This window comes from Octodon degus, unplaced genomic scaffold (assembly GCF_000260255.1).
Source record: "Octodon degus isolate 3935 unplaced genomic scaffold, OctDeg1.0 scaffold00067, whole genome shotgun sequence".
NCBI classification, from domain to species: Eukaryota; Metazoa; Chordata; class Mammalia; order Rodentia; family Octodontidae; genus Octodon; species Octodon degus.
In genome coordinates, this window is record NW_004524643.1 from 6297556 (window position 1) to 6311875 (window position 14320).

Genomic DNA, 14320 nt, shown 5'->3' on the forward strand with positions numbered 1-14320 from the left:
TCCCAGCTCCCCCGGGTCTGGAGTGCACCTGAACCACTACAGAAATCAGAAATTAGGTGCATGGAGTGACTGAGGCAGGAAAGCCAGCTTCAGCTATTAAGGGAAAAATTGTATCGTGGTTTCTTTGAAGAATGAGTCACTGGCTGATAGATGGATCTTGCGTGATACTGTCAGGAACGAGCACTGACGATATTTTCTTCTTCCTGGAATTTTCCCGAACTAGATTGACTCTTGGCGAAGGAGGCAGTATTTTCCTCCTTAGCTGAGTGTGGGGAGGGTGAGAAAACAGAGGCAGGAAAGTGGAAGTGGCTTATCCAAATCACAGGAGAAATCGCAAATGGATCAGGCATTCTGGTGAGGGCTGTTCCTGGAATTTTCCGTAGCTTGTCTCAGAGTATTGGATGAGATTGGAAGTGGGCGCTCAGGCAGATCTGACCTGCGTGGTATGAGAGTCCCATTTTTATATCTGCAAGATGCCACCAGAAATAAGCAGTGGGGTTTTTTTTCATTACTTTGTATCATTATTCAAAAATATGAATATTGTATCTTATGCTTAAAGAATAACATTTAAAATTTTAGTTTAGTGAAGATGATACCGGTTAAGTCATCATAAACTAATTTTAGTTAAATTGAAAAGAAAAAGTGGAAACTCTCAGGGTATAATAGAAAGCAGGAGTGTGGGATAATAACCCGCCTTGTTGGTTGATATGAAAGTCACCACGGCATGCTGTTTCTCTCCTTCCCCACAGTACTCGGAATTGCTACAGAGCCACTTTATTTTATCCCTCCACTGTTCTGCAGACTCCAGTGTCATCTACTGCTGGCATTTTTCTCAGTTCAGTTATTGTTCTCCTAAAAATGGCCAGATTGACAGACATTTAAATGCAGCCCTTGTCTCCTTCCAGGCCCGAGAGCTGGCAAAGCAGCGGACCCAAGCAAGCATACCTCCAGGGTTGCCAGGCTCACTGGCCCAGCCTGCTAGAATATATTTACTGAGGGCCTGGCAAATTGGGAGAGTTCCTCAGGCTGAGAGTTGCTGGACCACTGCAGCACACTTAATATTGACCCTACAAGGCAAGAGCCCTCTCAGGAGCAACTTCAGTTGGCTTCTGGAGCTGCCTTCTTTCTTAAGAGCAGTCTTTAACTTCCTCCTATCATCTCTCAGTTTCCCTATAAGAAAAGCAAGGTTTTTAAGTCTCCTGTGGGCAGCAGTGCTTTCTTTTCAGTGGAATTATCTTGGGCTTGACAGGATTCTGTCCAAAGACCCAGCATGCTGTAAAGTGAAAAATAAGGGAACATAACTAACAGGCAGGGTGCCTGCCCCCTCCACATCTCACTGAGGGGAAGAAGCCCACGTGTGACATGGACTGCGACACCATGTGAAGGGAAGCCCATCAACTCTTTCTCTTTTTTCCCTCACGAAGGTGCCACAAATCCGTACACAGAAGCAAACTACAAGCCAACTTTTCTGTCAGATGATGAATTGAAACACCTCATTCTCAGGGTATGTTGCCTTTATGAGATTATTTTGCACAACACTGGATTTTAAAAAAATTGCAGAGTTGGGGACGGGGAGATGGCTCAGTGGAATAAGTGCTTCCCTGGCAAGTGCAAAGGCCTGAGTTTGATCCCTGGTTCCATAAAAAAAAAAAAAAAAAAAAAAAAAAACCCAACCTAGGCTACAAAGTAAGCTCACCACCAGCCTGAACTGCATAGCAAGACCCTGTCTCAGAAAGACAAAAATAAATAAATAAATAAATTTTTTTTAAAAAAAGTTAAAAAAAATTTCAGAGTAAATACCAGCATGTGGGAATTTGATGTGACACCATGCTCTTTTGGGCCCACTGCTTCTCAGTCTCCACCTTTGCTTTGCTGTGCAGGCAGGCTTCACATTCTTCTCAGAATCCATTCTTTTCTTCTTACCCTGCTTAGGCATATGTGTAAGGTATATACTACTATGATTTTAAGTCCAAAGAGGCAGGGTTTTGTTAGAAGTAAGAGTTGAGAATCACATTCCTGCATGCAGATGTTTAGAAAGGGCCTGGAACTGAAAGTAATTAAGAACTTCTGTTCTCCATACTTAACCATGGCACAGAAAAATCCACCTAAGTAATTACACCCAAATCCATCAAAACACTAAAGGTGCCAGAGGGAAATAAGTGGCAGAGGTGCGTGTGGTCGCCTGCATGGCTCTGGGGCTCTGTTTATCTTGCCTCGCCTCTGCAGAGACGGTGAGGGTGACACTGTGGAGCTTGCTGGCTTCCATGCAAGATTAGAGGTACTTGAGGCTCTAGGGTGCTACTGGAGAGAGCAGGATTAACTTGGAAACAGAAGCCAAGACACTGACTTCAGCATCTCACCCTCTTACATGCTGTAAAATGCAAAATAGGGAAATGTGACTAAAAGGCAGGGTGCCTGCCCCTCCCTCCAGACCGCAGGAGGTGACCTTACCTGCTCAGGCCCCTTCCAGCAGAAGTCTGCAGGGCCCCAGGAAAGGGGTGCTCCAGCCCAGCCCTGGCAGCCTCCTTTGCACTCACCCTGGCTTCAGGCGCTCGGTAGGTCCAGCCGTCGGGCCGGTCTGCTGGCTCCAGGATTCTCTCTCTGTGTTCTATCGGACAGGAGATCTTCGAGCATTGAGGAACAGACCTGACAGATAAGTACAGTGTTGTAGCAGGAAGAGCTCAAGTGAGATCAGTGTGGGCAGTCCGCAGGAGCATCTCAAAGTGAAACTTAGGAAGGGCTAGAGCTGTCTATAGCTCAAGGGTAAAGCACTTGCCTAGAGTGCACGCAGCCCTGGGTTAAGTCTTCAGTACTGTTCTAAAAAGTACAGTTTTGTTCCTCCAGGGTAACTGGCTGTGGGAGGGTTATGCGGGGCTGCAGTACTGGTTATTGAGGCTGACAGGAACCAGATTCTTTCTGTGTTTGTACAGAACTTTCCTAAGTGCACATCTCCCCTCCTCCTCCACACAGCAAGGTGAAGGGCCAGCTGTGCGTGGGCAGACCAACCAGCAGGGGAGAGAGGCTGAGGCTGCGGCCTGGGAAGGGATGTGCCCTCTTAGAGACCCAGCACTGAACTGGAGCAGGTTACCTCCAGCTCCAGAGGGTGCAGGAGCCCTTGACAGCCTCCATGGCTCACAGGAGGAGGCTGGAGCTGGCTTCCTGAAAAGTGTTTGTCACACACTCTCCATTGCCACTTGGTCCATGTGCCACAGTGCAGTTGCCACAAACACAGTTTATTACTTCAGCTGTGACCTGGCTGGCCTGCGCTTGACAGGGGCCATCAAAATCATCTTATTAGTGCCACCTTTTGGGCAGCTACAAGACTGCTTCCAGCCCTCTTGGGCACCATCTTTTGTTAGGTCAGGTTTTATGTCTGTTATATAGATGCAGTTTGTATTTTTGAGCCCAAGATTGGACTTCTCTTATGTCTCTGTCAAAATCAATCAAATGGCTCCCTAGCAGCTTGGCATGACCTTTTGCCTCTTTGGTGGCTTGTGGGTCTCCAGGTGTGCCCTTGGCCACTGCCTCTCATTTTGCACCAGCTCAAGCATGTTTGTGTTGCCAAATGTCTGATACTACGCCAGGAACGTCAGCTCAACGGTCAACATTCCAGGCAGGGCCTAGGCTTTCCAGCCTCTTCATGATGGTCCTTTGGTTCTTCCTGTCAGGACCCAGTTACTCAGACACGAACTGTGCCCACCACCTCCCTGCCCTTGTTCACAGAGAACTCACTGAAGTCAAACATAATCTAGGCCTGAGCATCTCCAGGGCTGCAAACAACCTGTACAGTCACCTGCAGCCCTCACTTGGGTTGATGCCCCGCAGGCACCCTCTTGAAAATCTTGGTCCTGAATACCATGTTGGCAATTTGATTTGTTAATAAAAAAATTATATATTTCAGGGGGCCAGGGAGATGGCTCAATAGAATAAGCACTTCCCTGGCAAGTGCAAGGGCCTGAGTTCAATTCCCAGTTCCACAAAAAAATAAAATAAAATAAAAATTAAAAAAATAATATTTCAGATGTATAATTTTAAAAGTATCTTTAATGCACTATGCCAGGAATCCATCAGCCATATTGTTTATAATGTCAGTCCTCTTCCCCCAAGATTTGAAAAATAGGCCTACCCTCCAGGGCTTCTGTGTCATTCACTACCATGCCCGCCACAGGAAGAGGCCTGGCCTCCGCACTGCCGTGGCCCTGTGTGCTCCTGGTGGGCTCAGAGCCTCCCTGCTCTGACCACCCATGGCCGCACTGCTGCTTGCTGTTCCTGGATTGAATAATCCGCTCTGCTCTGTGTCTGTTTAGGCCTGACTCCGCTCAGCAGCCTCACGGGGACATCCCAGCAGCATCTTTTATGCCACGTCCCCACATCAGTGACAGCCTGTGACACTTCCCTGGTGATCCATTGAGGCTGTGTGCAAGGCAAATGAGGAAGTTATTAATATCTGAGTTTTTGACAGAATGAGGCTTCCAGCAGATGGTGATTGGAAAGTTCCTTCCCCTCACTGTCCCCCGTGCCCTGGGCCAGCTGAGGGACCTGATTTAGGAGAGGGTGGGCCCCAGCTCCTGCCGGCTTCTCGGGGCATGGCAATTCTGTTCACCTCTCCTCACTGCTGTCCCAGCACAGGAGCACGCACCGTCCCATTAACTTGTAGGGCATGAATTCCTTTCCTGGTTCTTTGAATTCAGCTACATCCCAAAGGTCCTTTGTTGGAAAACAGATTCTCTAGGTTTTGCTGGCACACAAGCATAAACGGCAGCCACACTGTGTGCCAGCACAAGGCATGCAGAGTGAACAGGGCAACTGTGTGACAGCTGGGGGCCAATGCCCTGGCCCTGGCAGCCAGGGCTGAGCGCCATCCACCATCTGCTGTGGAGGATGTGTGCGAGTGTGTGGACACGGCCTTGGCACCTGCGGGCGGCAGCTTTGGGACTGGCCTGCTGCAGTTCTTTTCCAAATGTCTTTATTGGCATTTTAGATTTTCATCTGTATTTAGGCTTAAGAATAGGTAAGAAAAATCTAATGGGAGGTTTTTTTTTTTTTTTTTTTTTTTCTTAAATAGCCCAGAAGGAAGGGTATTTGAGAGCAGTACTTTCCAACCCTGTTACGTGGGAATCATTCTAGGATGGAGATAAAACCATAGCAGTGATCCAGCCCCACCCCAGCCTTCAGCATAGAAATGGAAACAAAACTCCACGCCAGACACTGCAAACCGCAGCTGGCCTGTAGATGAGGGTGCGTGAGATGTCAGAGATGGGACTCTGTTTGGAAAGCGTCCTTTCAGTCCCTCACTCTGGAGTTCTCCACAGTACTGCCGTAACTCAAAGAATGAAATGTGATTTCTCCAGGCCTTCATTAAGTCAAAAGAAACATTTTAAGCTGAATTCTGTTTTGAAACAAAACTCGTTGCATTTTTATTTGTGCATATTATGTAGAGTATTGGGTTTTGCTCTGCAGAACTCGCTCTCCTTGGAATGCCCCTCAGTTGTTAAGCGATACGGAGACGCACATATCCACTTTAGAGTCTTGCCGTTCTTGTAGACTGTTTGTTCCAAGCGTCCCGTCTTTGGGCACTCGTGGAGCTATCGGTGAGCGCTCCTGTGTTTTGAAAACTTTGCAAACAAATCCTTGATGTACTGTCAGCGTGAGTACAAATCCTGTGTCCTGAAGTGTGATAAATTGATTATCCATTTCTCCTGATTAGGCAGCAGATGGATTTTTGTTTGTCGTAGGATGTGACCGAGGGAAGATACTCTTTGTCTCAGAGTCCGTCTTCAAGATTCTCAACTACAGCCAGGTATTGTCAGGCGTTCGTGCTCCCCTCGGGGGGACAGAGCCCCGCCCCAGTGTGTCACATGTGAAGTGATCCTTCCAGAAAATTCTTAGCAGAAAAATGAATTTAAACTTAGAAGAGTCTTTTACATGCCCAGTATTTCCTGCACGAGACGCTGTGGCCCTGCTCTGCCCAGCAGCCGTGCAGCTATCTCACTGCTGTAAAGCCAGTAGCCCACCCCGTGGCCTGGGGTGGGCAGTGAGGCTGCCTGACAAGGCCCAGCTACGGCTGAGCCCAGGGGGCCCTCACCACGCGCAGTGACGGCAGGCAGCACAGCCTCAGCTGCCTCTTGGCAGGACCGTCCTTGCCTGCTGCTTTCATGCTGGACTGTGGATCAAGAGGAACATGCAAAAGCTGCTAGAACCAAGCTTTTTACCCACTGTTTCCCTAGAATTTTTGTTCATTGATTTTCTCATTCACATACGGCTATTTGCATAGAAGCTTGGTAAGCAGAACTGAATCAAAAAAAAAAAAAATTTTTTTTTTTTTTTTTGTAGTACCAGGATTAAACTCAGGGCCTTGGGCTTGCCAGGCAGGTGCTTATGCTGCTGAGCGATCTCCCCAGCCCTAAAATAGCATCTATATAAATGAGTATTAATGTCATTTTTTTCTTTCTGAAATATTTTACTTCTTTCATTCTCAAAAGTTTTATATACTCTCTGTGAACAGCTGAGGCAGCTGCAGCACATGGAAATGTGGCTTGGAGAAAGGCTTAATAGGGCTGGGGAGATAGCGCGGCGGTCTGAGCACCTGCCTGACAAGCGCAAGGACCCGGGTTAGATCCCTGGTACCACAGGCCGGCCCTGGAACCCTGGACATGCCATGCCAGCCCTGAAACCAGCCGTGGTGGTGCCTGCCTAAAATCCCAGCACTGAGGAGCTGAGACAGGAGGATCACTACATTGTGAGATCTTGTATCCAATAAATAAATCAAAAGGAAAGAGAAAAGAGAGAGAAAGGCTTACTATATGAGCTCAAGCCAGAGTGGTCCCCCCTTCTGGGCCTTCCTGAGGACTGTGGGCATCAGAAAGTGACAAAGAATACACACTGTCAGATTGTCTCAGAGGGTGAACTATGTGTAACGGAAACTGTCCCCCTCGCCCACGATCAGAATTGCCCTCCAGATGCCTCCTTCACTGTGTCCGTCTAGGCAAGTGCTGGACACGTATACAGGGTCGCTTATGAGACACTAGAGATTCTTGTGCTTCAGAATACAAGCTAGGGGCTGGGGTGCCAAGTGGCACAACGCCTGCGCAGCACTGCGAGGCGCTGGGTGCATCCCCTGTACCTCAGTGAATACAGAAACGAGGGCCGGTGAGCTAGCTCAGCAGACGAAGTGTTTGCTTAGGCAAGCACAGGGACTGGGATTCCATCCTTGATAAGGTGTGCCCCGCTGGCCCCACCCCTGGGATTCTCTGAGTGGTGACTGAGTCTGGGCCTGCAGGCACATGCCTATAAGCCCAGTGCTGGGGAGGCTGAAAACAGGAGCATCAGTATGAGTCATAGCTCTGTAGTGAGACCCTGTGCCAAATACATAAAATTAAAAAAAAACACACAGAAAGGACATCAAGGCAAGGGGTGCGTAGGCTGAGCCCTTGCTGCATCCCTCCTGAGGCTGAACTGTCATTTATAACATTCCGTGCCCACAGAATGATCTGATTGGTCAGAGTTTGTTTGACTACCTGCATCCTAAAGATATCGCCAAAGTTAAGGAGCAGCTCTCGTCTTCGGACACCGCGCCCCGGGAGCGGCTCATAGATGCAAAAAGTGAGTACCAGGAAGGCTGCTGCTGCTTGGCAGCCCGTGTGAGCACCTGCCCTTGCCTGCCTTGCTTCCCTGTCTCTCAGCCACAGCTGCTGTCTGTGCTAAATAGAATTATTTACATTCTTGGGGTTTTTAAAGATATTACATAAAGAAAAGAATATCTAAATTCATTGAAAGAATTCCTTTGACTTAATTCTTTCAGATGTGTAGTTATTTTTTTCCTCAGGCCCTAGGTGCTCCCTCCTGCCTGAGTTTTCGGGGCCCGCGCCACTCAGCTCATCCTCCCAGCACAGGCCTCTCGATCCGAGCCACACATGTGCCGTCTCAGCAGAGAGCAGCATGAAAACGTAGCTGTGGGCGTGCTGTCTCTGACCGGCTGGTGCTCGCTAGGTGGCTCCCTCCTGGCTTCCTTCCCACCACAGCCTCCTGCTCCTGCACCCCCACCTGGGAGTCCCCACCAGGCCCTGCAGCTGTCCCCTGGGGCCTTGTCAGAAGCTGTGTGCACTTCTGCCATTCAGAGCAGAGCGTGGACTCTGGAGGCTGACTGCTGGGCACATGCTCTGGCTCGACCACTGCTAGCTGTGTGGCTTTCAGCAAGTTATTTAAGCTGTCTGTGCCTCAGTTTCCTTATCTGCAAACAGTGCCTATTTTATTTGAGTTGTTGAAAGAATTAAATATTAATATACTATACAAGCCATGCAGGGTAGTTCCTGCACATAGCAAGCATAATATCAGCCTTGTTCTGACCTCAGCCCAGGGCAATCAGGGCCCAAATATGTTCCCGCTTCTGAGCATTTTGTCTTAACCCTTGAGAGAAATCCACTGGAGAATCTCTTTTAAAGTCCCCTTTTAAAGTGAGGTGTAGTAGTGCATGCCTGTAATCCCAGCTCTCAAAAGACTCAGGCAAGAGGATTATTGAAGGTTGAAGCCAGTCTGGGCCACATAGTGAGTTCAAAACCAGCCTGAGCTGTACAAGACCATGTCTCAAAAATAAATTAATTAAAAAATGAAATATCTTTAATTAAGGCACTTATCTTCTTCCTAAAAGTAAAATCTAGGTCCTGGTATTGTTCCCCTTTTACAGTCTGGCCTCAGCATCTTTTTAGTGGCCAAAGGAAAGGAGCGCTCTGCATCGGCGTTTGCCGGCAGCCAGGGTCCTGTGCGGGGGCACCAGCCTCTAGAACAGTAGCAGCGCAGGGAAGGGGATCAGTCATCCCAACGTGGGTGCAAGGGCATGCACCACCAAGTAGCCGACAGTCGGGTGGGTTTGCAAGGATGAATTTGCATTTGCCGGTTGATGAGGGAGGAGACACAGGAACTGATCAGTGGCCAGGTTCAGCGGTAGGGAGCCCAGAGACCTGCGCTGGAGCACGGTGTGCGAAGGGCTCTGCTCCTGGTGAGGCAGGCAGTCTGGGAGGCGTTGGGAGGTGGCCAGCGAAGTGGCCATGTGGGAGGCTGGCGGGAGGAGGTAGCCTGGGGTGTGCCCTTCTCAGACCATGTGATCGGAAGCCCCCACCTTGTATTGTCCAGAGCACGCACATCGGCCCCCCAGGGATTTCACGGTGTGGCCTTGCTGTCCTCCAGCTAGCTATAAAGTCAGCTGATCTGGAACAGCCAGCCCAGCCCCACAGAAACAAAACACAAACCACGAGCATGAGCCATGTGTGATTTTTACATTTTCTAGTACCCACATTTTAAAACGTAAAAATAATTTTAATGCTATGTGGACGTTCCTCATTTAATGACTGACCTGCTTGAGGACTGCTCAGACTCAGCTGCTGCTCAGATCTGTGAACTTTACATGTATAGCTCTGGGCATGTATCTTGTTCCCACAGCCTGTGTCTTTCGGCATGGTATCCCGACCTACACAGTACTGCACAGGACACACTGTCCGCGTGTCTGTTGCACATTCCAGTGTGACAGTTACGCAAGTAGAAGCAAAGTCATCACGCTGGGGTTTCCTTTGACCATTTCTTGGTTCTGAGTCCTGTAAAGCACATGCTGTATAGTTCTTCATTTAGCAAATGATCAGCTTACCAAGTTGCAGCACCATAACTTGCTCATTAAATAATGTTTGTATTTTATCTAATCTAGTAATTCACCAATATTATGTGACATGTAATCATCATAAAGCATGAGTAAGTTCCCTCTCATTTTTGGTGCCATCTCGGAAGCCCTCTGTGTGTCTCACGCTAACAGCACATCTCAGTTCAGAAAGCCACGTCCAGGTGCTCAATAGCTGCGCGCAGCGAATGGCTATGCGTGGATTAGCACAGATCCAGAATGGGCTCGAAGAATCTGAGCTGATAAAGCACAGATTCTTTTGTAGGGGACTCTGACCTCCAGCCAGGCTGAGAATTTAAAACAGTCTTCCCTGCCACTCCGGTGTCCGCATCTTGCCCATCCTTTGAGTTCCAGCGCGGGCTCCTCCTGAGGGGCCCGGGTTGACGTGGTGCTCCTGCATGTGGCCCTGCTGCAGCAGTCTCTCCTGGGTGCTCCCTTTTCCCCTCTCCTCTGTAAGTTTCTGCTGGACAAGAATGCCATGCGCTGCACGCAGGCTATGTGCCCAGCAGCGCTTTCTGTGTGATCGGGAAACATTTCCACATTAACAGCGCATCGATCCTTAGTTTATCTTTTGAGGTCTAAGCTGGAGAGAAATGTTGTTCCCAACGTCATAGTTATAAAACATGAGGCGGTGAAGACAAAGACTCTGTTCAAGGTCGCACTCCCTTTCCTGCCAGACAGCACTACTCTCAGTCATCACATTTTGTGTGTTGATTTGCAGCTGGACTTCCAGTTAAAACAGATATAACCCCTGGGCCGTCTCGATTATGTTCTGGAGCACGACGTTCTTTCTTCTGTAGGATGAAGTGTAACAGGCCTTCAGTAAAGGTGGAAGACAAGGACTTCCCCTCCACCTGCTCAAAGAAAAAAGGTACAATTTCACAGCTGGTTAGCATTTTGTGACAGGGAGGCTTGCTTTCTGCGGTGGGGGTCTCAGGTGGCCGTAGTGGCAGGTTGCAGGGCTGCAGCTAGGGCCCTGCTGTCCCCTTGTGCCAGCCCTGACATGTTGCCATGGTAATAGATCTGTGGGTAGGCTCCTTCTGTTTAAATTTCGTTTGTCCTGTGTGCTTGGGAAGATTTCTGTCAGCCACAGCTCTGGCCGCCTCCTGGTCACCCACCAGAGGACCACAGTTGCTCTGGCCAGCTTTGACAGTGTCTTTCATGCTGCCGCATGCAATGGGCATTTCCCACTGTTCCTACCTGCAACGTTCTCTCCCTTAGCATTCCACAAAACCTCCTTCTTTCATCTCCCGTCCTCTGCCATTCCAGCCTCTCCAGTGCCTTTAGCTGGCTCCTCCCCTCTGTCCTGGGGCTCTCTTGGAATTCTACTGATCCGCAGGCAGTGTCACCCACACCTATAGCTCTAGACGCTGCTTATATGCCAACAGCCCCCAAGGTCACATTTCTAGCCAAGGCTCGTCTTTTGAGCTCCAGATAGATATTGCCTAGCAGCTCTCTCTGCTTGGCTGTCTCGGAGGCATCTCACGTGTGATACATGCAGTCTTGCCACCGGAGGCCCTCCCAAGTATCGCTGGCACCACCGCACAGCCAGCTGTTCATGCTGGAGGCCTGCGAGGCACGTTTACCCTCTCACCTTTCATTCACCCTTCATCAGTTACCAAGTCCTATCGCAGGAACCAGCCCCAGCTGTGGGTGTTGTGTGATGTCTGAGTCCCCACCTCCCAGCTCACCACCGTCATACAGATCCAGGCTGCCCTCAGTGCTGCGCAGTAGGTGCCGTGTGGCTTTCCGCCCCTTCACCCAGCTACCAGAATGATCCACTCAACAGCAAATCTTTTTGTCCATTCCTGTTTACAACCTTTGTTCCCCATTTCTCTTGAAGAAAAGTTTGGCATATTTAAGATGCCCACACAACCCTGTGCCTGTCCCTACCCTACATCCAAGCCATGCAACTCCCTTTCTCAATGACACTGCCACCACTGCAGGTGGGAATTTCTTCCCCACCCCTCAGCCCCCTTCCTCTGCTTACTGTAGCCGCAGACTGTCTGGTGTCTTCCTGTGGCACCTGCAGGCTTGTCCTTAGGGTTTCTTATAGTGTTGTTCTGTAGTTGTTAGTGTGATCATTACTTTAAGTCTGCCTTCCTGACTCCCCATAATGTCCCCCAAGCAGGCCTGACTTGCTTCCCACTGTATTCCGGTAGCCTGGTGAGCCCCCCATGACACTTGCTTTGGTATTGAAGTCCACTGGTGCCCCACACTCCATGCACCCCATCTTGGAATCTTGCCCTTTCTGTCTGATCCATTTTCTCTTCCTTGAATCAGTGAATGACAACAGCAACCACCTGGTCCAAGAAAGTTGGCAGCCATCCTTATTTTCTTTCTTTCATTTGTGCATGATACTCATACAAATTCTTAATATTTCTCAGAAATTTCTCCTGCTTCCTGACCTGTCAGCCCTCTCTGCCACCATTCAGTCTTCATCGACTCTTGCTTTGTCGTTACCACTGGCTGGTGAACCCGGCTTCCCCGCCTCCTTCCACTCCCTCAAGTTCACCTACCACTCAGCTCCAAGATGCGAGTTTGCTGTTGCCCTCCTGACCACTCTTGAATGCTCTGCATTGCCTTTCTGGTGGGAAAAAAACAGCGAATGTATTTGTTAGCAAGGAACTCATGGCCTTTATGATCTGTCCTCCACCTGCCTCCCTTCCTCTCCACCCTTGGCCTTCCTTTCCACTCCAGCCCCAAGAGCTCCTTGCTGTTTCTCATAGGGGACATGCCCCTGGGGCCCTTGCACATTCTCTACCACCACCTGCCATCCCTCGGCTGCTACTCAGGCCCTCAGCCTCTGAGGCTGGCTTTTCGGGGGGCTTCCTTTCCTCAGGTAGGTTCTACTGCCCTGGTGTGTGCGGTGCCCATGGTGTACCAGCACTGGCTGAGTGTTGTCTCTATCTGGCCCATTCACTAGATGCTAACTTCTAGAGAGTGAAACCTTGGCTTTTAAAATTTTTTGGTTCTCTACCTATATTATATACCCGCCCACTGGCTGCCCCAGCACTGACCTAACCATGGCCTTTGCTTTCCAGCAGATCGAAAAAGCTTCTGCACAATTCACAGCACAGGCTATTTGAAAAGCTGGCCCCCCACAAAGATGGGGCTGGACGAAGACAATGAACCAGACAACGAGGGGTGCAACCTCAGCTGCCTTGTCGCCATCGGACGGCTGCACTCTCACGTGGTCCCACAACCCGTGAACGGGGAAATCAGGGTGAAAGCTATGGAGTATGTTTCTCGGCACGCAATAGATGGAAAGTTTGTTTTTGTAGACCAGAGGTAAGCATCCACATGCTACCCCTGTGCAATGGGTGTATAAGATTTTAGCTAGGAGCTGAAAAGCAGAGACAACTGGGCTGACAGATAGCTTTTCTAAGGATAAAGGAAGACAGGGAAGCGACAAAGATGAGACTCCTTAGGTAAGGCCATAAATAGAGACATTTTTTTCCTTCTGCATTACTCTTTGGTGCATAAAGACACTGCAAGCCAGGCCTGATGGCGCATGCCTGTAATCCAGCAGCCTGAGGCTGAGGCAGAGGGATCATAGCTCAAGCATAGCCTGAGCAACTTAGTGCAAAGCCCTGTCTCAGAATAAAAACTTTTTAAAGGGCTGGGGATATAGCTCAGTGTGAAGGCCTGTGGCCCAGTCCCCAGGACTGGGCAAAAAGATTGTTCAGTGGGGTGGTTCGATGTCCATGGCTGAAAAGACAAAGTAGACATAATGTTTGAATCTGTGGCAGGCTAGCTTGACTGGAATATAAGATTTGGGGACAATTATTTATCTAGAGGTGTCCCGTACAGTGGTCACTGGGTATAGTAGCCTCATATGGCTATTTAAATTTAATCAATTAAAATAAAACAGCCAGTTCTTTAGGCTCAGAAGCCACACTTAAAGCACTGGACAGGCACACGTGGCTAATGGCACACAGAACATTTCTGTCACTTCCGAAAGTTCTGTTAGACCACACTGATCTTGTCCAGCCTCCTCGATCCCCAGCCTACTACTGGATCCGTGGGAGGTGGTAACCAGGGCCCCAGATTTACTGTGGTTGGCTACCTCTCTTATGAATACTCACATGTTAATCATCTTTCTGGATACTAGACATAGCCAGAAAGTACTAGAAAAAAAGCAGGCCACATCTTCAGATCCACCGCAAGGCCCCAGATGCTACAGCTGGAGTTGGGCTTCCTGGTGAAAGTAGAAGTGAGGCTTTGCACTGAGGTTTGCATTTCTACGTTTCTACCAGATCAGTATACAGATGCCATGAGAAAGCCTCCTAAAATTTGATTTCTTGTGGTAACAGTCCCTTTGAAAGGCTTCTGTTCCTATTTTTACAGCCTTGATTAAATTCAGAAAGCCTGGGAAAAAAAGATTCACATAGTAAGGTCTCTGAAAGCCCCTTTGGCCTTTCGCCCTCAGCTTTGACCTTGCTCTTGTCAGCTGTGGCAGTTTTCTCAACTGCAAAGTTGCTAGTCAGTGTCTGAATGGCTTTTTCTTCTCTAAAAAATCTCCTTATTCTCTTTCAGGGCAACAGCTATTTTGGCATATTTACCACAAGAACTTCTAGGAACATCATGTTATGAATATTTTCATCAAGATGACATAGGACATCTTGCAGAATGTCACAGGCAAGGTAAGTGTGG

General features: G+C 48.9%; 1 protein-coding gene across 12 annotated transcripts in view; it reads left to right on the top strand.

Moving 5' to 3' along the window:
* Arntl (aryl hydrocarbon receptor nuclear translocator like) overlaps positions 1–14320 on the top strand; it is a 95694-nt gene that overhangs the window by 69143 nt on the left and 12231 nt on the right. For 7 of the 12 annotated variants that reach the window (XM_023719390.1, XM_023719393.1, XM_023719388.1 and 4 more), the window contains 6 exons: positions 1425–1504; positions 5708–5800; positions 7485–7602; positions 10386–10535; positions 12709–12955; positions 14204–14310. In XM_023719390.1, the coding sequence (XP_023575158.1) occupies positions 1425–1504; positions 5708–5800; positions 7485–7602; positions 10386–10535; positions 12709–12955; positions 14204–14310 (795 nt within the window). The remainder of the gene's footprint in view (positions 1–1424; positions 1505–5707; positions 5801–7484; positions 7603–10385; positions 10536–12708; positions 12956–14203; positions 14311–14320) is intronic. The other 5 variants (XM_023719391.1, XM_023719389.1, XM_023719394.1 and 2 more) reach the window with 1 other exon arrangement.